At 40.8% G+C, this 25695-nt stretch overlaps 1 protein-coding gene across 1 annotated transcript in view; it reads left to right on the forward strand.

The window, feature by feature from the left end:
- The window catches only part of LOC127659907 (diacylglycerol kinase theta-like), a 77295-nt gene extending 53392 nt beyond the window's left edge, over positions 1-23903 (forward strand). Inside the window, exons 13-23 of the mRNA XM_052149892.1 lie at positions 378-528; positions 2922-2960; positions 3773-3888; positions 5142-5293; positions 14287-14435; positions 14650-14828; positions 16233-16333; positions 16453-16599; positions 16851-16962; positions 19374-19526; positions 20584-23903. Coding sequence (XP_052005852.1) covers positions 378-528; positions 2922-2960; positions 3773-3888; positions 5142-5293; positions 14287-14435; positions 14650-14828; positions 16233-16333; positions 16453-16599; positions 16851-16962; positions 19374-19526; positions 20584-20679 — 1395 coding nt within the window. The 3' untranslated portion in view covers positions 20680-23903. The remainder of the gene's footprint in view (positions 1-377; positions 529-2921; positions 2961-3772; positions 3889-5141; positions 5294-14286; positions 14436-14649; positions 14829-16232; positions 16334-16452; positions 16600-16850; positions 16963-19373; positions 19527-20583) is intronic.
- The last annotated feature ends 1792 nt before the right edge of the window (positions 23904-25695 follow it).

Below are 25695 nucleotides of genomic sequence, written 5' to 3' on the forward strand. Positions count from 1 at the left end.
GCTTATGCATGTGTTTGGGGTGTTTCATTTTAGCCTTGTACAGTTGTATGGTTGCTTGTCTTCTATACAGATGAATCTCACAGACTGTAAAGAGCATGTCTGGGTAATATTCACAACCCAATCAAAAAATGTATTACAGATAAAAAAGACTGTTTTTATGAATATTAAGATTGCATAAATCATTTTTTTAAATGTATATTTTTTATCTGCCTATTTGTCAAGAAAATAATTTCACAATGCAACATCTTAATGATGCTAAAAAAAGCAGTCTCTTTGATTTCTTGTTGAAATGTGACCTGGACATGTTTTCGTGAGATCGACTCATGCAGTGTGATTGGTTGTGAGAGCTTCTGTTTAATCTGACTCGTGATTTTTAGACTTCATTGCGGCAGATGAACCAGACACGGTTTTACATCGAGGAGAGCAGGAATCGAGTGGTACAGGTGAATCTGATGCTGGGAGGCCTTCCAACACAACTCAGCAAAGAAGAATACACACACCTGCTGTCAGAAAACCTGGCCATCAAGAGTGAGTCTTTGTGTGTGTCCGCGTGTGTGTATGTGTCCGTGTGTGTGTGTGTGTGTGTCCGCGTGTGTGTCCGTCCAAAGCCAAGGATTGTGTGGGTTAAACAATAATAAGAAATTATATTTTGGATAATGAAAATTGACCCTTTAAGATTTTTTTGTATTGCATATTATTTTCATGACAATTAAAGGAATACAAGATACCTTTATTGCCATTGTGCAATGAAATGCCATGGTGTATAGTACACCCAAAAAGGAAATTCTCTCATCATTTACTCCCCTTCATGCCATCCCAGATGTGTTTGACTTTCTTTCTTCTGCAAAACGCAAACAAAATGTTTAGAAGATATCTCAGCTCTGTAGGTCCATACAATGCAAGTGAATGGTGGCCAGAACTTTGAAACTCCAAAAAGCATATAAAGGCAGTATAAAAGTAATCCATACGATTCAAGTGGTGAAATTTATGTCTTCAGAAGTGATTTAAGTGTGGGTGAGAAACAGATCAATATTTAAGTCCTTTTTTACTATTAATTTCCACTTTCACGTCCACATTCTCCTTTTGTTTTTGGCGATTTGCATTATTCATGCATGTCGCCACCTACTGGGCAGGAAGGAGAATTTTTTGTAAAAAAGGACTAAAATATTTATCTGTTTCTCTCCCACACTTATCATATCACTTCTAAATACACGATCAGCCACAACATTAAAACCACCTGCCTAATATCGTGTAGGTCCCCCTCGTGCCATCAAAAACAGCTCTGACCCATTGAGGCATGGACTTCACAAGACCTCTGAAGGTGGCACAAAGACGTTAGCAGCAGATATTTTAAGTCATGTACGTTGTGAGGTGGGGCCTCCATGCATTGAGATCTGGGGAATTTGGAGGCCAAGTCAACCCCTTGAACTCTTGTCATGTTCCTCAAACCATTCCTGAACAGTTTTTTCAGTGTGGCAGGATGCATTATCCTGCTGAAAGAGGCCACTGCCATCAGTGAATACTCTTGCCATGAAGGGGTGTACGTGGTCTGCAACAATATTTAGGGAGGCGTGTGTGTCAAAGTAACTTCCACATGAATGCCAGGACCCAAAGTTCCCCAGCAAAACATTACCCAGAGCATCACACTGGCTCCACCAGCCTTATTTCTTCCATTTGTGCATCCTGCTGCCGCACCCGGCCATTCACATGATCTAAAAGAAAATGTGATTTATCAGACCGGGCCACCTTCTTCCATTGCTCCATGGGCAAGTTCTGACTCTCACATGCCCATTGTAGACGATTTCGGCAGTGGACAGGGGTCAACATGGGCACTCTGACTGGTCTGCGGCTACGCAGCCCCATACACAGCAAGCTGCAATGCACTGTGTGTTCTGATACCTTGCTACCATATGTTTTCAGCAATTTGTGCCCATACCGAGAACAACTTGTCAAAGTCACTTCGATACTTACACTTTCCCTTTTTTCCTGCTTCCAACACATGAAATTCAAGAACTGACTGTTCACTTGCTTCCTATTATATCCTCACCACTTGACAGGTGCCATTGTAACGAGATAATCAATGTTATTCACTTCACCTGTCAGTGATTGTAATGTTGTGGCTGATCAGTGTATATGGATTAAACAACTGGAGTCATATGGATTACTTTTATGCTGCCTTTGTGATTTTGTTTTGATTTTCTTTGGCTTCAAAATATTGGTCACCATTCACTTGCATTAAAAGGACCTACAGAGCTGAGATATTCTTCTATAAATCTTTGTTTGTGTTCAGCAGAAGAAAGAATGTCATACACATCTGGAATGGCATGAGGGTGAGTAAATCATGAGAGAATTTTCATTTTGGGTGAATTATCACTTTAATCTAATTTAATCGTATCATGTGTTTTCTGTTAAAAAGTTTTGTTTTTTTTGTTTGTTTTTTTTCTGTTAAAGTTTTTTTTAATTATATTGAATTAATTGCATTCTTTAAAGTCATGGCTGCGTGCGTCTATGAGGGAGTTAGGGTGTGTTTAAGACATTCATTTTAAAAGTTCTAAATGATATATAATTAATTTTAAATTACAGTAATGAGTGAGATTTGTTTTCACATTACAACAGGCTACTGGTAATTTGGGGGGACGAGCGTGCTAAATTGACACATGATTTTAGCCATTTATCCCGTTGATCTCTTGCATTTATTAATCTTTCTAAGATGTTGTCCTAAAGCATTGATGATCTAGAAGTCTGCCATAAGTCATCTTGTGTACTGGATCTGATGATAAATATGCTGTCACTGCTCTGCTGGGATGGATTAGCATGGATGACATGATAAGTCTCTCTCTCTCTCTCTCTCTCTCACTCTCTCTCTCACTCTGTGTGTGTATCATCTATCTATCTCCCCTCTCCTCATATTCTTACTCCAGGTCACCTTATTACCATCACTCACGTGTACGGCGGACAAGGTAAGAATTCCATGGCATCTGCAAGCGTAATTCCTGGGGCACTGTGGGAGGACAGATTTCTGCTTCTAAACTGCAGCACTTTGTTTGATAACACTGAAGGTGGCTGGTGCATGCAGCAGAATAAACCGAACGCCTTGTATTTCGATCACATTCTGACTTCTGAAGTCTGGCCTACTCTCAAAGCTCAGTAAATGAAAGTTGTTGTTCCACAGCAAACATGCGCCGTTAAGAGGGAACTGCAGTTGTTCTCAATCATCCACGACATTCCCACTGCCTCATTTGCCTTGATGCGCTCAATGTTTTTATTATGTTGTTAGAATGCTTTTAGGTGGTTTGTGCAGAGCCATTCAAATGACAGTTTCATGTTGGAGCTGTCGGCCAGTGGTTGGTGCATATCAAGTGGTTAAAACCATTCTGGTGCCAAATATTTTTCTTTATTGATGGCTATTCAAAAGTAGCAATATGTTCTGATGAAGTGAAATGTTATGAATTACAAATATGCATTTTGAGTAAATATTGTGTTAAATAAACATTTAATTTCAGCTATTTTATGCAGGTTATATCAGCCATTAGCCAACAAATCTCAAACAAAATAGACACTCTAACATTGGCCATCATAAAACTCCTATCAGTTAGCCCCAGTCCTGAGGAGCCTTGTATTGGGATTATTTTTATATTCTTTTATATTCTAATTATCCTTATTCCATTGTATCATAGGATATAGGATTTAAAAATAATTGTGCTGAAAAGTCAAAATAATTGCGTCCCAGGTGAGCGCGTGTGTATAATTAAGCTGGTGTGTTGCATTTCAGGTGCTGTGGTTCTGCAGATCAGCTGTTTCTCTGAAGCCGAGAGGATTTACATGTTGGCCAAAGACATTAACATCAGCGGCAAACCGCTCTACTCACTCGTCATACCCGAGATCATGGTACATCATCATCTCATAGATACATATAGTAGATACTGCTGAATGACAATGGCACACAGTGGGTATATCTGAAGTGTGTATTTATGTAGGCAGGATGTTTTTTTTCTTTCTGAATTTTAATACTTAATTTGCATTCAGAAACTGTGTTTTAGGACTAACTACAATGTGCGTGTGTGCCACGTATTAGTGTAATAACTGTCTTTAGGACTTGCATGTGCCGTATCCTTATAGTCTAACAAGTATATTTTTAATATGTATACAGTACCTCACTTCCACTTGTGGACACTGTATTTGAATTTTTTATTGACTGATATTTGCCTTCCATAGAGATAGTCTCAGATGTCTACCGTTATAAAGAATAATGTAGTCCAAAAGTCTAAAAACACTAGTGAAAATGCCTGTATTTTTCAAAATTAATATTTATTTATTTATATTATATGATCTGCATTATAATTGGAGTGAAAAGTTAAACTGAAAAATTTACCCTTTTGCTTTAATCACAGCATGTAGTTTGTGCAAAGCCAGAAGATTAAGTTATTAAATTATGTTACTGTAAGCCAATCTTCATAATCTTAAAATTCACCATTTATTTCAGGGTTTAAATTATATTTAGAATCCCAGATTTTCAATTTGGACTTGAGACTTTTGGACCCTATTTTACTTTTATGCTTGTTTTTTAAGGAATAGTAAAATTCTGTATCATTTAATCACCCATATGTTGTTCCAAACCCACATGAGGAACACAAAAGCAGATGTTAGGCAGAATGTTTGCTTCAGTCACCATTATTGTATAGAATCAGTGTTCAACGGAAGAAAGAAAGTCATAAGGGTTTGGAGCAACATGAGGGTTATTGAATGTTGACAGAATTTTCTTTTTTGGATGAATTATCCCTTTAACACCAGTGGGGCTGAGGCTAAAGAACTTAAGTTTGATGAGACCCATAGCTGGCATTGATCAAAATGGTCATCAGTATTGACTTATCAGTAGGTCACATGCTCTTCACTGCATGTGAAATAATAAACAATAGAGGCTTGTTCATCAGAGTTTACTGTACAATACTGATCCAAGCTTCATATACCACTGCCCTCTAGTGGCTGACAGAGAAACTACAATATAATCGAAATGTTATTTTCTTCTACAGTGTAACCAATGTTGTGTGTGTGTGTGTGTGTGTGTGTGTGTGTGTGTGTGTGTGTGTGTGTGTGTGTGTGTGTGCGTGCGTGGGTGCGTGCTTGTTTATCTCCCCTCACAGCAAAGCAAGCTGCCCAAAGGAAGTTGTCCTTTGCTGGTCTTTGTCAACCCTAAAAGTGGCAGTCTAAAGGGCAGAGAGATCTTGTACAGTTTTCGGAAGCTTTTAAACCCTCACCAAGTGTTTGAGCTAAGCAGTGGAGGACCACTTCCTGGGTCAGATCACCCTTCTTCTGAAACCTCTAGATTTATTACTGTATAAACCAATTACTATGGTTAAATTTGCCCTCAGAAATTTTTGTTTGCTGCACTGCCTGATATGGCAGTGACACCTAGTGGCGTGGATGCAACATTACATGAAAGCAATAGTTCCTATTGATTCAGTTCACGGGACATTGCTGAAGGTTTTGGGGAAATTCCTTTTCCACAACCTAATTGAAGCCTTTTTATCATAATGTCAATCTTATGATTGGTAATGGTGTTTGAGCCCTATATAATCAGGAGCATATGGTATATTGTAAAAATTCCAATAATGGAAGTGAGAGGGGAGGAGGCAGTCCAGGTAAGTTTTAATTGTCTCTCAGTTTCACAAACACAGTCTTTGGGCTTTTCAGATTAACAAGCACAACATTAATTTGTCAGCTTCACAGATACCAATGGTAAGCTTTGAATAGGCCCTCTCTGATGTGCATCCATCTGTAAAATGAAGGGCAGAGAGAAGTTAAGAGCAAGCATCAGAACAATTAGGCACAAACCATCTGTAATAGCCAGCCAACCCCATAAAATGTCTCACCTCCTTTTTGGACTTGGGACATGGGCATGCTGCTATCGCTGTGGTTTTATAAATTTGGGGTCGTGCCTGCCCATGTCCCAAGTGGAAGCCCAGATACCATACTTCCACACGCCCAATTGTGCAATTTTTTGGGTTTGCCATGAGTCCCGCCCACCTCAGCGACCTCAACATGACCCTTAGATGCTGCATATGCCTCTGCCAATCATGACTGTATATGATAATGTTATCCAGGTAGACAGCAGCATATGCAGCGTGTGGCCGGAGGATCTTATCCATTAGGCGCTGGAATGTGGCAGTAGCCCCATACAAACCAAACAGAAGAGTGACGAATTGGTGTAATCCGAACGGTGTGGAAAATGCTGTTTTTTTCTCACGACAATGGAGTTAAGGGGATCTGTCAATACCCCTTATTTAAATCCAGTGTGGAATAAAATTGAGCCGCATCCAACTGATCGAGTAGTTCGTCAATTCGGGGCTTTGGGGATGCTTCAAATCATACCAGTCACTCTTAGATGCAAGAAAAACCGGGCTCACCCAATTGCTGTGTGATTGTTCTATTACCCCCATTTCGAGTATTGCCTCTTAATTCATCCCAAATCACCTTTTTCTTGTGCTCTGGTACGCTGTATGGCCGACTATGCACAACCACTCCCGGTGCGGTCTCGATATGGTGCTGTATGAGGTTAGTATGTCCGGGAAGAGGAGAGAACACATTTGCAAACTCTTTTTGCAACCTGGCCACCTCCGTGAGCTGGGACGAAGAGAGGTGGTCTATACAAAGTACAGGGGTGAATGGATTGACTTTGAACTTCACCTCTGGCCCGAGCTCCACCCTCTCTGGAACAACCGTCACCATAGACACAGGGACCGTGTCTAACCTCAAAGGGTCCTTGCCGATGTGGGGAGTAATACAAGTACTTTGTCTCCTGGTACAAATTCCCGTAGCTGGCTCTTTTATAGAGTCTCTTGAGCTTGGAGCATATTCTGTTGTGACAACCAACCCAGTGTGTGTAGGTTTGCTCAAAGATCAAGGACGTACTGAATTTCATTTTTACTCTGGGAAGGTCCTTCCTCCCATGCCTCCCTTATGACATCAAGCACCCCGTGGGGCCGGCATCCATACAGGAGCTCGAAGGGGAAAACCCCATGGAGGCTTACGGGACCTCCCTGACTGCAAATATAAGGGGATCCAGCCATTTGTCCCAATTTCTAGCATCCTCGTGTATAAACATTTTCAGGGTGCGATTAAACTGTTCCACCAGCCTGTCAGTTTGCAGGTGATAAATGCTGGTGCGGATCTATTTAATCCCTAGAAATTCATAAAGATCGAGTAGTGTACGTGACATAAACGTTGTGCCTTGATCAGTGAAGATTTCTTTCAGAATCCCCACCCGGGAGATAATTTTGAAGGGTGCCTCCTCAACACTGCATGCTGAGATGTTGAGTAAAGGCACTGTTTCCGGATACCGCGTTGCATAGTCCACCAGAACTAATACAAACCGATATCCACATGCTGTCTATTCTAATGGCCCGATGAGGTCCATACCAATTCTTTTGAAAGAGGCCTCGATTAATGGTAATGGCGCTCTTGGGGTGGCCGGTGGATTCACCAGCTGAAATTCATGGCATGCCGCACACATTTGCGTACATCCCTGTGAATGCCCGGCCAATAAATATGGGCCATTAAATGGTGAAGTGTTCTTTCTTTTCCTAAGTGACCCGCTTGGAAAAGTGTTTCCCTATGGCTCCTCGGGACTAATAACTGGGTTGCATTTTCATGGGTTTGATTGTCCTGCGTCACTTGATACAACCGGTCCCTAATAATTGAAAAAATATGGATATGTGAGGGCGACGTCGGGCTGGAGCTGCTGGCCAGCGATTACTCTCACATGGTCATAAGGGTTTCATCACACGTCTGCTCTAGAGTGAAGTCCCCCTTCCGAAGATTCCCCTCCTTCATCTTTCTGATGCTGAGCAGATGTGGATGGCCACGGCTCCACCTCCCCATCAATCGCATCACACATCACACACCATGTTTTTGGTTTGCAGGACCCATCCACACACACACAACATTTTAATAATCATTTAAACCCTGGCCAATTAGTTCCCAGAATCAGTGGATGGGTGAGGCGGGAATTAACCGCAGCCTACTCTCTATGCTTTCTCATCGAAATTGAATAATCGTTGTCACTATTTGTGAACATCACCATGCACAAACCTCACCATCACCTTGTGTTTTTATACCCATGAATCAAGCCGCAGTGGATCAAGGTTTGATTACAGCCTGAATCCACCAGGGCTTGTTATGTGTGACCCTTAATTTTTACCTGTATACATGGTAAGGTACTGTGGCATGTCGGGTACCCAGATCCACGTTTCCGCCTCCCTTACTGGACACCGGCTTTGGGCGTGTCTCGGTTCCCCGCAACTCCGGCAGACCGGCCCGGGCTTCCCGGCTGCACTCGTGGTGGCAGAGACATCAACCTGGGAAGGACGACGGAGAGGGGTAGGGGGGGCGGCTCATAGTGCAGCCTGCAAAGGCGAGGCACCGGTTTGGGTGGCACCACTCCCCGATTCCGGGGAGCAGGTATTGGGTAAGGAGCCTGGCATCAGGAGCGCATGCTTGTCACCGAGACTCTCCGCTGCCTAGCTTCTCTAGCACCATGGACAGCTCAAAATCTCTATCAGCAGGGTGTTATTCTGAGTCAGGTTTTCAGACCAAGAGTGGTAACCATGGATGCATCCACCACGGCTTGGGGTGCACTGTGTGATGGACGCCTGGCTTTTGGTCCTTAGACAGGTGTGAAACGAGCATGGCAGATTGCTTGGAAATGCTAGCCGCCGCCTTAGCAGTGAAAGCTTTCCATTCTGATATAGTGAATCATCACGTTCTGATGTCAGTGGTAGCGTACATAAATCGCTAGGGCGGCACTCGAGCGCTACCAATATTTAGCCTGGTGCAATGCCTCCTTATGTGGAGCATGCGTCATCTCCTTTCCCTGTGCGCAACATATGTCCTGGGCCATTTGAACTCCGGAGTCGAACCAGGATCCGATGGCAGGGGAATGGAGACTTCATCCTCAAAAGGTTATGAGGATTTGGGAACTGTTTGGCTAAGTGGAAGTCGACCTATTTGCCTCCGCAGATACAGCCCACTGCCTTCTTTGGCATTCCATGTCCCAATCCCTGCTGGGAGTGGATGCCTTGGCCCACAAGTGGCCAACGAGATGAAAGTATGCATTTCCCTGATATGTCTCCTCCACATTGTCATCAGTAAAGTCCGAGAGGACAAGAAAATGGTTCTGTTGGTTTCCCGGAAATGGAGATATTATGTGGCCCTCCATGGGAAATCCCACTGAGAAGGGATCTGCTCTCTCAAGCGCAGGGCACGATTTGACATCCCCAGCCAGAGCTGTGGAACCTACACGTATTGCCCCTGAATGGGGCACAACAAACGAGCCAGAATTGGTCTGTAAGAATGAATAACACCATTTTGCAGGCTAAAGAACCAAATATGAGACACCTCTATGTACTCAAATGCCGTGTGTTTGCGGATTGGTGCTCTTTATGCAACGAATTTTGTATTGCCCCATAATGGAGAGCCTTACATTCCTTCAAGAGCGGTTGGACAAAGGTCTTACTCTGTCGACGTTTAAGGTTTAGTAGTAGCGACCATCTCAGGAATGGTGCAAGAACTCTATGCTAGTCTCTAGTTACTGTTCATCGCTGTTGGAGCTTGTGACTGTTAGATGCAGACCTTTTTATCTACCACGGGAATTCACCACTGTTTGCATAACCGGAGTTTACATTCTCCCCAGCGCTAACGCTAAGGAAGCGCTCTGTGAACTGTATGGGGCTATGAGCGAACTGCAGAACGCTCACCCCGACGGACTGTTTATTGTCGCCGGAGATTTCAACCATGCAAATCTCAAGACAGTGCTCCCTAAATTCCATCAGTATGTGGACTTTGCAACGAGAGGGGCGAACGCGCTTGATCTTGTTTACACAAACATCCCAGGCGTGTACCGGGCGGAGCCCCGCCCCCACCTCGGCTACTCAGACCACATCTCTGTTATGTTAATTCCAGCATACAGACCGCTCGTCAGACGCACAAAACCGCTTCAGAAGCAGGTGAAAACCTGGCCAGCAGGAGCCATCTCTGCTCTTCAGGACTGTTTTGAGTGTACTGACTGGCACATGTTCAGGGAGGCTGCAACATATGCGATTCTACCAACTTGGAGGAATATACAGCATCAGTGACCAGCTACATCAGCAAGTGCATTGATGATGTCACTTTCTCCAAGACCATCACCACACGCTCCAACCAGAAGCCGTGGATGACTGCGGAGGTGCGCACGCTGCTGAGGTCCCGAGACTCCACCTTCAGAGCAGGCGATAAGGCAGCCCTAAGAACAGCTAGGGCCAAACTGTCACGGGCAATCAGAGAGGCAAAGCGCGCACACGCCCAGAGAATCCACAGTCACTTCCAGGACAGCGGTGACACGCGGAGCATGTGGCAGGGCATCCAGGCCATCACCAACTACAGGACAACATCAGTTGCCTGTGACAAAGATGCCTCCCTTCCAGATGCGCTGAATGACTTCTACGCTCAGTTTGAAGTGCAGAACGACGTGATGGCGAGGAAGTCCACCCCTCCTCCCAATGACCAGGTGCTCTGTCTTACCACGGCAGATGTGAGGAAAACGCTACGTAGAGTCAACCCACGGAAGGCTGCTGGACCAGACAACATTCCTGGCAGAGTGCTCAGAGGATGTGCAGACCAGCTAGCAGATGTTCTTACCGACATCTTCAACATCTCTCTGAGCAGCACCGTCGTTCCAACGTGCTTCAAGGCCACCACCATCATCCCCATGCCAAAGAAGTCTTCAGTGTCCTGCCTCAATGACTACCGTCTCGTCGCACTTACACCCATCATCATGAAGTGCTTCGAGAGGCTCGTCATGAGGCAGATTAAGACCCAGCTGCCCCCCTCACTAGACCCACTGCAGTTTGCGTATCTTTCAAACCGTTCAACGGACGATGCCATCACCATAACCCTCCATCTGGCCCTCACCCACCTAGACAATAAGGACTCATACGTTCGAATGCTGTTCATAGATTTCAGCTCAGCATTCAACACAATCATTCCCCAGCACCTGATTGGAAAGCTGAACCTGCTGGGCCTGGACACCTCCCTCTGCAACTGGATCCTGGACTTCCTGACTGGGAGACCTCAGTCAGTCCGGATCGGGAACAGCATCTCCACCACCACCACACTGAGCACTGGGGCCCCCCAGGGCTGTGTGCTCAGTCCACTGCTGTTCACTCTGCTGACACACGACTGTGCAGCAATGCACAGCTCGAATCACATCATCAAGTTCGCCAATGACACGACCGTGGTGGGTCTCATCAGCAAGAATGACGAGTCAGCATACAGAGAGGAGGTGCAGCGGCTGACGAACTGGTGTAGAGCCAACAACCTGTCCCTGAATGTCGACAAAACAAAAGAGATGGTTGTTGACTTTAGGAGAGCACAAGGTGAACACACTCCGCTGAACATCGACGGCTCCTCTGTGGAGATCGTCAAAAGCACCAAATTCCTTGGTGTTCACTTGGCGGAGAGCCTCACCTGGTCCCTCAACACCAGCTCTATCACCAAGAAAGCCCAGCAGCGTCTCTACTTTCTTCGAAGGCTGAGGACAGCACATCTCCCAACCCCCATCCTCACTACATTCTATAGAGGGACTATTGAGAGCATCCTGAGCAGCTGCATCACTGCCTGGTTTGGGACTTGCACCGTTTCGGACCGCAAAGCCCTGCAGAGTATAGTGAGGACAGCTGAGAAGATCATTGGGGTCTCTCTTCCCTCCATCAAAGACATTTACAAAAAACACTGTATCCACAAAGCAACCAGCATTGTGGACGACCCCACACACCCCTCACACAAACTCTTTACCCTCCTCCCGTCTGGCAAGAGGTACCGAAGCATTCGGGCCCTCACGGCCAGACTGTGTAACAGCTTCTTCCCCCAAGCCATCAGACTCCTCAATACTCAGAGACTGGTTTGACACACACGTGTCCTGAGTTGCACTTTAATTACTGTCACTTTATAACTGTCTGCTACCTCAATAACTGCTATGTGCATAGAACATTATCTCATAGTATGTTATGTTTACATTTTTAGAAACTGTCATCTTTTTGCACTACTGAGTACTGGTCGGCGCTGCACTGTCTATTGTCCTGTTCATTGTCAGAAATTTGTTGTACTGTCCTGTACTTTTTGCACATGTTTGCACGTGCACTTTATATAGGTATATGTAGGTTTTTTTTTATATAGGTATTTTATTTCGTTGTGTTGTCTCATGTGGTCCTGTGTTGGTCCTTTGTTGTTTTTATGTAGCACCATGGTCCTGGAGGAACGTTGTCTCGTTTTGCTGTGTACTGTACTAACTGTATATGGTTGAAACGACAATAAAAACCACTTGACTTGACTCAGCATTTCACGCCACAGAGGCTGGCTCCTCTATAGGCAGACACAATCTAGTCATAAAGTTCCTTAGGGGAGCGAGGCAATTGAACCCCACTCGCCCTGCTACGGTTCCAACTGATGCTGAGGTGCTGAGGGTGCTCACGAACCCCCCATTCAAACCTTTTGAATCCATTGAGTTACGTGTGCTCTCTTTAATGATGGCACTACTGTTGGATCTGGCCTCAGTCAAACGGGTTGGCGATATACATGTGCTGTCGGTTGACAATTCATGTCTGCAATTCGGTCCCGGGCTTTCAAAAGCCAACATCAAAACCCAAAAAAGGCTATGTGCCTAAGGTGCTTTCTGCACCCTTAGGGCTCAGATAGTGCATCTACAAGCTTTCTCTTCTCCACTGTCTAACTCTGATAAGGAGCAGTTAGCGCATTTATTATGCCCCGTGCGGGCATTGCACACACGTGGAACGCACCCGCCAATTTAGACTGTCAGATTAGCTCTTTGTTTGTTATGGAGGATGCACAAAAGGCATGTCTGTTTCCAAACAAAGGCTACCTCATCGTTGATGCGATCGCCCTTGATTATGAATCACAGGGTGTGAGATGCCCTATTGGCATAAAAGCACATTCAGCTAGAGACATGGCTTCTTCATGGGCATGGACAAATGTCCCTACAGGATATATACTTTGCAGCAGGATGGTCTTTGAAAAAAACATGTCCGCAAGGTTTTATAACCTAGACGTGGTGTCCATCACGTCACAAGTCTACTCTGTCTAGATAATTCACTATTCCAACACCCAGCGGGTGAGTCTGAGCCCCTAATCACAGATGGGCTATCTGTTATATTTTATATATATATATATATTTTTTTTTACAGTCGCCTGTGTATGCCAGTACCCAATTTACTCCCAGTAGAAGTCACAAGCACTTCCATTAAACATAATAAAACCTCCCTCCCTACCTCTGGTATGAAGGGGTTAAATAATTTTGTAATATATGACTCATACACATCCTCAGATTAAGAATAGTCTGAGGATGTGTATGATCATACACCGGTGGGGTGTATGACCTTTCACGGTTTTCACCGTGTGGGGTTATTCATTTTCATACGCTAAAGTGATATTACATTAAGTCACCACCCGACGAGCCTGTGACTTTATAAACATATTCTTCTCCGTGTTTTATACCCTGATGCATCCAAGGGTATTACGTTATGTAGCGTGGCATGATTCCCCAAAGTGTTCAGCAATGTCTCGTGAACTGAATTGATAGGGAATGTCTCCGGTTACTTTTGTAACCTCGGTTACCTGAGATGAAGGGAACGAGACATTGCAAATTTGGCTGCTACTTCAGAGTTTCGGGGTACAAGAGATGTGTTCTTGTCCTCCAGTATGAAAATTTGAAGAAATGGTGTGTGACAAACATTATATACGGCAAATGCAAGCCTAAAAGTGCGGGGCTCAAACACCATTGCCAATCTTAAGATTGGTGTTAAGATACAAAGGCTTCAACTTGGTCCTGGAAAAGGAATTTCTCTAAAGCATTCAGCAATGTCTCGTTCCCTTCATCTCAGTGAACCGAGGTTACAAGTGTAACCGGAGACATTTGCAGTTATGATGCCATTGTAGAAGTGTGTTCTTTGTAATCAGCCATGATTGGACAATTCTGCTGGTCATGTAATGAGATGTCAGTATGGCTGCACCCATTAGGCTCTTTGTTTTATAAAGCAGCTTTTATTAGACAATTGATATAACTGGAATCTCATGTGAGTGTAGATGATTTTAAACTTGATTTTCTACTATAAAATTTTTAATGATGAAACATTTTAAAAGTGTACCTTTTTAAAACATGTTTAAAACTGATACTGCAGACATGACAATTTGATGGACAGTTGAGGTTTTCTGTCTCTCATCTGTGGTTATGTTGCACAGGCTGCACACGTTTAGGGATGTCCCTCATTTCCGTATTCTGGTGTGTGGAGGAGATGGGACTGTGGGGTGGGTGTTGAGCATTTTGGAGTCCATTCGGCACAAAATCTCTTGTCCTGAGCCAGCAATCAGCATCATACCATTGGGCACTGGTGAGTGATGAGGAAAAAAATCTTTGTTGCTGCTGCGGATTATTTTTAATATACTATACAACTAGTAGTGTTTTTGATTTGTTTTGGAGTTTCAAATGTAATTCTTGTTTGTAGTAGGTTTTTCTCTCTGTTCTTTTTAAGATATTTTAAGTTAACGTTTTTGTAACTGTGTTGTGCTATGTCAATTATGCTTTGTATCTGTGTGTGTCATCAGGGAATGATCTAGCCCGGGTGTTGCGCTGGGGGGCTGGTTACAGTGGCGAGGATCCCTACAACATCCTGGTATCTTTAGAGGAGGCAGAGGAAGTGCAAATGGACCGCTGGACGATTCTTCTGGATGCACAGGAAATGACAGAGGATGGCAAGGAGAATGGCTTCTTAGAGCCACCCAAGGTGGTATTTCAACAGTCTCTAATGCTTCAAACAATTAAAGGGATGTTCTGGGTTCAAAACAAGTTAAACTCTATTGATAACACTGTGACTTGCTGTCAAATACTACAGAAAGAAAATATCTCACAAAAGATCACGATTAAAGTAATGCACATTCAGTGGCAGTCTATGGGGCAAGGCTTTCATAGGGCTTAAAAGCTGGCTTCACATAATCATGACAGGAGGAAAATTTGGATATAACTTTACACTAAAAAAAAGGTTACTAAGCAAATTTGTAATATAAGTCTCATCTTAACATGTATAAACATTATGTAAAAAACATTAGGGATTGAACAATAGTGTTTTTATTGACAAATAGGATACTGATTATTTTTGTTTAAGTGTCAGATAACTGATATGCATAACTGATTTTAACTGGCAGATAACCGATATGCATAACTGATTTTTAAGTTTCCGGTTACTGATATGCATAACCGATTTTTACGTTTCCAGTTACGGCTATGCATAACCGATTTTTACGTTTCCAGTTACGGATATGCATAACCGATTTTTACCTGTTCGATAACCGATATGCATAACCGATTTTTACATTTCCGATAACTGATATGCATAACCAATTTTTACATTTCCGATAACTGATATGCATAACCAATTTTTATGCTTCTGATAACCGATATGAATAACCAATGTTTAAGTGTCCGATAACTGATTTGAATACCTGGTTTTAAGTTTCTAATAACCAATATGCATAACCAATTTTTACATTTCCAAAAGCGATATGCATAAACGATTTTTACGTTTCCGATAACCGATTTGTACGTTTCTGATACCCGATATGCTTACCCGATTGTTGAACAAAAATTATAGTGCACACAATCTACAAACATTTTATTTGACAATTTTTAGTTGCATTATATACTTATTCAAAGCCCCTTTCTGAATATATATTTGAAATTTAAAGTCTTTTGTGTCCAACTTTGTGTAAACCTGCTTTAAAAAACTGATTAAGTTTTCAGTGTAAATATCGGTTAAAAAATCTAGTGCCTACAGTATACTTTAAAAACTGTGTATTTCAGGGTTTATCCTGGTGCTATACTTTATCCCGTAGACGTCAAATTTATCAAATTTATTATTATTTACATAATACATGTTGCATATGTATGAAATAATCAGCCAAGAGCAACAATGTAAATGTGGACATTTAATCAATTTAATTTTCAATCATACATAATGTTTTCTAAATACATGCATACATTTTTAACTACTCAATGAACAACTCAAATATAGTTATTTTAAATGAAGTGTGATAAAGCCAGTCCATTGATATTTAAGAATAGATTATTCACTGGCAGCTCATTACTGGCTCCTAAACTATGTCATTGTGTTCTGTCTGCATGTCTGTTATAGATTGTACAGATGAATAATTATTTTGGGCTGGGCATTGACGCTGAAGTGAGTTTGGACTTTCATCACGCACGTGAAGAGGAGCCAGACAAGTTTAACAGCAGGTAACACGCTTCAGTTGTGTCATTTCGCTTAAGAGCCATGTGACTCACAAGGTGAAGTTGGACATTTCCTTGGCCTTGGAATGGGAATTAATTGCCATTGTTTGTTTTTGTTCTCTCAGGTTTCACAATAAAGGTGTGTATGTAAAGGTGGGCCTGCAGAAGTTGAGTCACACACGAAACCTTCATAAAGACATCCGACTGCAGGTGGACAAACAGGATGTGGAGCTGCCCAGTATAGAGGGACTAATATTTCTCAACATACCCAGGTAAACACTCTCAAATACTGTAAAATACACCTGATTTTGTGAGTTTACCAGCCTGTAAACATGAAATGTGTCTATTCATACAGATATAAATGGTTTTAAAAAAATAAGATTTTTGTCTTTTGGATTTCTTTTAATGATGAGTTTCTAAAGATGTTATGCCAGAAATATTTATGCATCCTTACATATAATAATTTATGTTTCTTTAATTTATTATCAAGCACTTTTCTTAATGTGTGTGTGTATGTATCCAGCTGGGGTTCCGGTGCTGATCTGTGGGGGTCAGACAGTGACTCTCGTTTCAGGCGGCCCAGGATAGATGACAGCATGCTGGAGGTTGTGGGTGTTACTGGTGTGGTACACATGGTGAGTACTGATTCTCAAAAATAGTTTGCAATTGCTGGTCTTTATGGTCTTTAGTGTTAATTGAGGTCATCACAGAGATCCAGTATTTAAGGCACACTAAAAAATGTTTTAATGTCTTTGGTTTTATATTTTGTTATATAATCCAATGACATTTATTTTAAAAAAAGGTAGCAGAAGCAAACACTTATAACAAAAACTCTTGTGGGGATTTGCTGGGGATCTAAATCTTTCACCAATGACAATGTTATTTTGATTAGATAATCAAGTGTTTATATTGAAGCAAGGGCATGCAACTATATGAAAATGTCCCCTGATAGCAGATACACTGTGTTTACAACTAACTCCAACAATCTTCTGAAATATAATAAACCTTATTCCTCATTAAACCTCATCTGGTGAAATATATATAGGCTATAAAAAGCCTAATTTGGTTAATATCTAATATAGAGCTAGTCACTTCAAAGTGAGAGTCCCCGGTGTGACTCCTTACAATGTATTTTTTATTATAGGGATTTTGGTTGAACAATAAACCGCATCTGTGTTTTTATTCATTTTGGACACTTGTAGCCTAGATCTGTGTCTGTGCCTGTCAAAGTAAGAAAAGACTTGAAAGGCCTGTTTACACAGAGAATGATAACTATAATTATAACTATTTTAACGTCTACACCAACTGATAATAACGGTCTGTTAGTTCCAAGTGAGCGCTGCAGATATGTTCACAGTCAAGAAAATGGATGTAGATCTCCATTGTATTAGATACAAGTAACAGATTTAGCAAACGTTGGCCTTTTTTCCCACGCCTTCAAAGGAGTCAAGACAATGTTGTCGACATTAGCACTGGATACCTGAGGTAATTTTATGCTACCAGCCAGTGTTAGCTTTTCATTATCTCATTCTCGTTAATAGCCTCACCATTCATACCTAAGAGTTAACCCAATTGTTTTCCAGACATCCTTTTCATTAAGGAATTTTTGAAAGGGGGGTTTGACTTATCAAAATTTGGTGGGTTTTTCTTGACATTGGCCCCTATGTGTTGTTTTCATTATAGTTGTGGTGTGGACTCCACTATTCTCTTAGAATTAGAATGATTTTTAAAACTTTATGGATATATAGTCATTAGGGCCAAGCACCAAAGGTGCGAAGCCTCTATTACATCTGTTAGTGTTTTTAGTATTTAAAGTGTTCTGCTCTTGAAGTCTATGGCAGTCCATAGAACCATACAAAGGAACGTTATGTCATCTGGCACTCTGATAAATGTAACAGACCCAAATTTGGTGTCTCTAACTCAAACCCTCTAGCACCACCAACTGTTCAAAATCTCACACACGTTTCAGCCTATAACTTTTGAACTGTAAGGCCTAGAAACAAAATAATCGTTTAATATTAGTTTTTGAGCACTGCCCACTAAATGTTCTGCCATTTAGAATTTTCTGGAAAAACCTACTTTTTCAAATTCCTCCTAGACCGTATGTCCAATTTGCAACAAATTTGTCATGTCATCATCTACGGGCACTCACCACAAAACGTTATGAGATTTATTATGATAGACCAATCCGTTCTCAAATTTGATGGCGAGCACGCCAAAGACTGTATCTTTAGGCTGTATCTTTGCAATGCTTTGGCATATTGACAGAAAACCATATTGGGCATCTGCCATTTTGAATTTTGTCATATAATTCTGTATTTAACAAATGCATTGGTGTATTGTTACGAAATTTGGTTTGCATCATCAGCACCATGTCCTGAGTGCACCTATAAAGTTCATGGCCAGCGCACCTTGTGGTCAAAAGTTATATAAAACATTTTTTAAATGCTCATAACATGCGACAAATTTGTGACTGTTCTCTTTAGATTCCTTGGCCAAGTATGGTGATACCAACATGGTTGGATATACTTCTTGTCTGCCAATTTGAATTTCATTATAAACCTACTTTTTTAAATTCCTCCTAGGCTGTAAGTCCGATTTGCTCAAGATTTGATGTACATTGTCTAGGGACACTCACAACAACAACAAAAAACTATCAAAAGCTTTTTAATAGACCAAACAGTTCTCAACAACACATCAACGAAGGATCTGAGGCTGTATTTCGGCAATGCTTTGGTGTATGGGCATGAAACTTTGTATGTCATTGTCACCACATCCTGACTGCACCACACAAATCTGGTGACAGCGCCACCTATTGGTAAAAAGTTAATTGATTATCAACCCATTCCGCCACCTAGTTATCATATCGGCATAATCCACTATAGGTCAACCTCTAATTCGTAATCTCCCTTTAGTTGATTAGAATATCATTCCAAATATATTCAGACGTGAGCTGAAATGCAACCAAAATGCAAAATTAATTTTCATGATGTCGATATTTTACAGTATATTGTACTTGCATTGTGTGTGTGTGTGCGCACCTCAGGGTCAGGTTCAAAGTGGGCTGCGCTCTGGGATTCGTATTGCCCAGGGCAACTACATTCGCATCACTGTGATGAAACACATTACAGTGCAGGTGGATGGAGAACCATGGATACAATCACCAGGACAGATCATCATCTCAGCCGCTGGACCAAAGGTTATACACACACCACACACACACCCACCCACATAAATCACGTTTACTCCTTTAGCTACCCTTACACATGATAATTCGCTCTGTTGGCTCAGTAATGGCCCAGTGTAAAGACATCGTAACATGGCATTGTAATGTCCGCTACCCAGTCTGAGGCGAGTCACTACACCACGATGAGGACTTGGAGCGCATAGGGAATTGAGAAGAAAAAAAAGGGGGAAAAAATCCTGGCACATTAAAGATTGTATGACTAGATATTCAAAGGCTACCAAACAATGTTGAATAGGCCTATTTAATATTCACGAACTGCGCATTTCCCTTAGTATTATTAATCTGTCATTAAGAGTGCTTTCACTCTTGGTTAGATTGTTTGGACCGAACCAGAGTTTGTTTCTCGCTGCCCGCACTTGGTCTGTGTTCACATAATTTTATTTGGGTCTGGTCCGATTACGTCATCAACAAGCGGCAGCTGTTTACCACTGTAACTAGGTAACAACTTGAGAAGAGATCACTGTGTTAAGTGAAGTATTATAGTTTGTCTCTTTGGATTTACCTCAAAACTTTTTCAAATTTTTATTCAAAAAATATTCATTGAATGTGCAATGATATGAAGAATGTGAGCTGCTCTCTGAAGGCGGTGTATTTAGACACAAGCAGGTATGAGAAATGAATTATACCATAATAATTGCAATCGTAAGCCTGCAATGACTCGAATTATACGTCATCACAAGCGGTCCACTTCCGCAATTTGGTACAATTGTGTTCATATCAGCAGCAAACTGTACCAGAGTTCATATGAACCGTAACCCCAACCACCTTTTCAAGCAGACTCTAGTGCGGTTCCCGGGTATGCACCAGAGTTCAGAAAACAGCGTTCACATTACAAACCGAACTTGGATGTCATTCGACGCCCAGTGTGCACCAAAAGTGCTAGTGTGAAAGCGCCCTAAGTTCATTTACAAAAATGCAACAGTTCTCAATTCCCAACCCTCATTTTGAACCTATATTTAATGATGGTGTGAGTTCTGTATGTGAAAATTGTCTCTTTTTTTTGTTCTAGGTGTGTATGCTGAGAAAGTCCAAAACCAAGCAGAAGAAGCAATCTGGCAGTTTGAAAGAGGGCCGATCTGACAGTCCAGCTCCCAGTGATGGGTGACAGTGGCATCCCACACCCCCTCCTTCAAACACACAAACACTTCATTGATAGCTTGTAGCTGTCGCCTTGACAGGTTTCCTTGTGTAGGCCTCTGTTCTTTGTTCCTGTTTGGGGTGGGTATCAGAGGTAATGCAGAAAACTCTAGCAGCACTGAAGATTTTAATACGGATGTTTTAATGTAGAGGTCTGCCGTCTTCAACATCTCAGAGTCTGTAGTGTTTAGAAGGCCAGATAGATGAAAGCACAATAGTGTGTTTCTCAGGACTTTAGCTGCCTGCGGCCTGTTTCTGACCTGTTATTGCCTTAGGTCCTTGCTGGTGTAGATATTTATTTTATTTTTTCTTCTTTCATTCTCATTGCCAGTTTGTGTGTGTGTGTGTGTGTGTGTGTGTGTCTGTCTGTGTGCGTGCGTGTGTGTGTGTGTGTGTGTTTGTTATTTGTTTTTTTGTTTATTTTATTAGTGTTTTGATTTTATTTGTTTTTGTTTTGTTTGTTTTTTGTTCTCTTGTGTGATTTGTTTTTGTGTTCTTGTTTGGTTTGGTTAGGGTTTTTTTTTTCTTGTTTTATTAGGGTTTTGTTTAGGTTGTTTTTGTTAGGGGTGGGGTTTTTGTTTATTTTGTTTGGTTTATTGATTGTTTGGTTTTGATATTATTTGTTTTTGCTCTCTTTTTTGTGTTTGGTTTGGTTAGGGTTTTTAACTTTTGTTTTTGTGTGTTTTTGTTTGTTTTGTTTGGTTTGTTTTGTTAGGGTTTTGATTTTATTTTTTTCTGTTTTGAGTGTTTTTGTTGTTGTTGTTTTTGTGTGTTCTTGTTTGGTTTGTTTAGGGTTTTTTGTGTGTCTGTGGTGTTTGGTTTTGGTTAGGTTTTTTATATTTGTTTTGTGTTGTTAGAGTTTTGTTTAGATTTATTTTATTTTGCTGGGGTTTTGTTTAGATTTTTTGGTTATTGTTTTTTGTTTTTGTTTGGTTTGTTTTATGTTTTTTGTCTTGTTTTTTAGTTTTGTTTTGGTTTAGTAAGTTTTTTATTTGTATTTATTTAGAGGTGTTTTTTTATTTATATATATAAATAAGTAGTCCATCACTGAAATATTATGGATGCAGGTCCATAAATTAACAAACAAGTGAACAGACCGTATGTGATCAGTTGACTGTGCTCTTCACAAATTTAAAAACTGCAGCTTTGTGTTTTGTGGATGAAACCAAGTCAAGTTTATCACCTCATATATAATATTGATGGCCCTTTCAGTTTGCAGTAAAAACTGTTACTCACAAACTCTCATTTGCTCTTTATAAGTAGCTTTATACTATAATCAAAACCAAAACAATGCAGTATATATGTACATACAATATACAGCTGTAGTTGTTGTTCATTAAGAGAACATTAGAATGTGTAGGTTGATTAGAGAACGTTAACCTTTGTATGTCATTTTTGTAACTCCCTCATAGCTTTGCGACTCAACTTAAAAACAATCAGTCAAAGCATAGGAAGCAAACAATGTGGAATCATACGCATCACAGCAATTTTGTAAAATGATATAAAAATACACAAGAAAGGATGAATATCAATAGCTTTTCGGACACATTTTTGAAAGATGTGATACCAAAAAAATACTGTGAAACTATTTAAAGAACAGATTTCATCATAATTCACAAAGAATGAATGTTTGTAGATTCCAATGTTTGTTGAATCAGATTCCCCACTTTTCCTCCACATTCCTCTTAAGATCATGTAGCCAGTGCAGTATTTGTAATTGTCTAGACTAGAGTTACTGATGGTGCCAGTATGTCTGTTATATCAATGCTTTATCTTCATTGATTGTCCTTGTTTACATGATCCTTAAGCCAAGCGTAGCTTCAATCATGACTCATCATGCTATGTTGAAAGCATTGATTTGTGTGAATCAGTTACTGTTTTATCTGACATATTAGATGGTCGTGTAATGCTAAAAAGTTGTATTATTGTTAAGATATACAGTAGATCTCTAGAGGCAAGCACAGTGCTGTGATATATTGGCAAGTAAATACTATCTTGAGTGGCTTATATATTTTGTCTCTGTACAGTGACTGGTCAGCCGTGATCCAGCAGTATAGATGGATGTGAGGCTGGCCTTAGATTTTTATATATGATCAGTTAGACTCCCCTACAGAATGCATTATCGAGAGGATGTTTCATGCAACCCATGGGGCGACTGTCTGACCTCATCTACCTCATCTTACTGCATCACTCCAAGAAACAAATTCTGTCAACCTCTTGCAAAGGCCTATATATGTTTGAATGTTCGACCAAGTTCTTTAAGGGCATGTCGATATTAAGCTTTAGGTCACAATGTCACAAAGACAGAACTGATCAGAAAACCGAAGATTTTGCCATTCCCGCCATCTCACTAATTCGCCCTCTCATATTATTTTGTTGTGATGTGTGCCATTTGTGATTTTCGCCTCAGTTGTGCCTGTTGCCATGACGACCCCTTGGGCAGACATGCTGTTTTGTGGTGTGGTTTAGCCTGAATTCTGAGTATAGTGCCTAAATATATGTGCTTCTAGAACTTCTGCGGTATGTGTGATGTAATTTCATACATGTTTGTTCTGCTGGTTCTGTTGCTATGAAGTAGAAATGTGCTTTTCTAGGTTGTTAGAGCTGATGTGCCTCCTAATAGGGTGAATCTCACGAAAACATGTCCAGGTCACATTTCATCCCAAAATAATTTCCTTGAAATATTTTTGTTTTATTATTTTGCATAAAGAAAATGTAGTCTATTTGTAGCACATTGTAAACACTTAACCCTAAGCTTGTATGTGTTAACATTAGTTTGTGCATTTAGGTATCATGAATAATATTTTTACAGCATTTTTAGTCTTGGTTACTAGTATACTTGTTCATTTATTAACTTTTAACATATGCTAATACAGTTTGTAAATGAAAAGTAGTATATGTACAAATGAACATTACCCAAGTTTAATAAATAATGTCAAATTACATTTCATTGCTATTTCATGCAGTGGTGTAGTAGTGTCTGAAGAGGTGGGCATAGAGTAAATTTCTGAAGAAGCTTTTCTGTGTAAAGTGAAATTGTTTTCCTTAGAGATATAAATTGAAACGGTTTGATATCAACGTTGAAAAAAAAGAAAAGACATTTGATACAATTATGGGACACAGTATCGTCAAAAGCACGGGTGCAAAAACATGCAGTATTTTCACAAACTTTAATCTCATAAGTTACATTGTGTGTGTGTGTGTGTGTGTGTGTGTGTGTACACATACATACACACACACACACACACACATATATATATTTAGATTTATATACACATACACACATACATATATATACACACACACACACACACGTATATATATATATATATATATATATATATATATATATATATATATATATATATATATATATATATATATATATATACTATATATATATACATATATATACATACATACATACATACATACACACACACACACACACACACACACACACACACACACACATATATACACTCACCTAAAGGATTATTAGGAACACCTGTTCAATTTCTCATGAATGCAATTATCTAATCAACCAATCACATGGCAGTTGCTTCAGTGCATTTAGGGGTGTGGTCCTGGTCAAGACAATCTCCTGAACTCCAAACTAAATGTCAGAATGGGAAAGAAAGGGGATTTAAGCAATTTTGAGCGTGGCATGGTTGTTGGTGCCAGACGGGCCGGTCTGAGTATTTCACAATCTGCTCAGTTACTGGGATTTTCACGCACAACCATTTCTAGGGTTTACAAAGAATGGTGTGAAAAGGGAAAAACACCCAGTATGCGGCAGTCCTGTGGGCGAAAATGCCTTGTTGATGCTAGAGGTCAGAGGAGAATGGGCCGACTGATTCAAGCTGATAGAAGAGCAACTTTGCCTGAAATAACCACTCGTTACAACCAAGGTATGCAGCAAAACATTTGTGAAGCCACAACACGCACAACCTTGAGGCGGATGGGCTACAACAGCAGAAGACCCCACCGGGTACCACTCATCTCCACTACAAATAGGAAAAAGAGGCTACAATTTGCAAGAGCTCAGCAAAATTGGACAGTTGAAGACTGGAAAAATGTTGCCTGGTCTGATGAGTCTCGATTTCTGTTGAGACATTCAGATGGTAGAGTCAGAATTTGGTGTAAACGGAATGAGAACATGGATCCATCATGCCTTGTTACCACTGTGCAGGCTGGTGGTGGTGGTGTAATGGTGTGGGGGATGTTTTCTTGGCACACTTTAGGCCCCTTAGTGCCAATTGGGCATTGTTTAAATGCCACGGCCTACCTGAGCATTGTTTCTGACCAGTCCATCCTTTATGGCCACCATGTACCCATCCTCTGATGGCTACTTCCAGCAGGATAATGCACCATGTCACAAAGCTCGAATCATTTCAAATTGGTTTCTTGAACATGACAATGAGTTCACTGTACTAAAATGGCCCCCACAGTCACCAGATCTCAACCCAATAGAGCATCTTTGGGATGTGGTGGAACGGGAGCTTCGTGCCCTGGATGTGCATCCCACAAATCTCCATCAACTGCAAGATGCTATCCTATCAATATGGGCCAACATTTCTAAAGAATGCTTTCAGCACCTTGTTGAATCAATGCCACGTAGAATTAAGGCAGTTCTGAAGGCTGAAAGGGGTCAAACACAGTATTAGTATGGTGTTCCTAATAATCCTTTACGTGAGTGTATATATATATACACACACACACACACACATAAATATATATATATATATTTAGATATATATATACACACACACACACACATAAATATATATATATATATATTTAGATTTATATACACACATACGTGTGTGTGTGTGTGTGTGTGTGTGTGTGTGTGTGTGTGTGTATATATATATATATATATATATATATATATATTTATTTATTTATGTTAAGTAAGGAAATAAAAGATGGTTACTCCATTAGATGCTGGAAATATCCTGCCCCTTACTGAAATGGAAAATAC

Source organism: Xyrauchen texanus, chromosome 19, assembly GCF_025860055.1.
Source record: "Xyrauchen texanus isolate HMW12.3.18 chromosome 19, RBS_HiC_50CHRs, whole genome shotgun sequence".
Lineage (NCBI taxonomy): Eukaryota > Metazoa > Chordata > Actinopteri > Cypriniformes > Catostomidae > Xyrauchen > Xyrauchen texanus.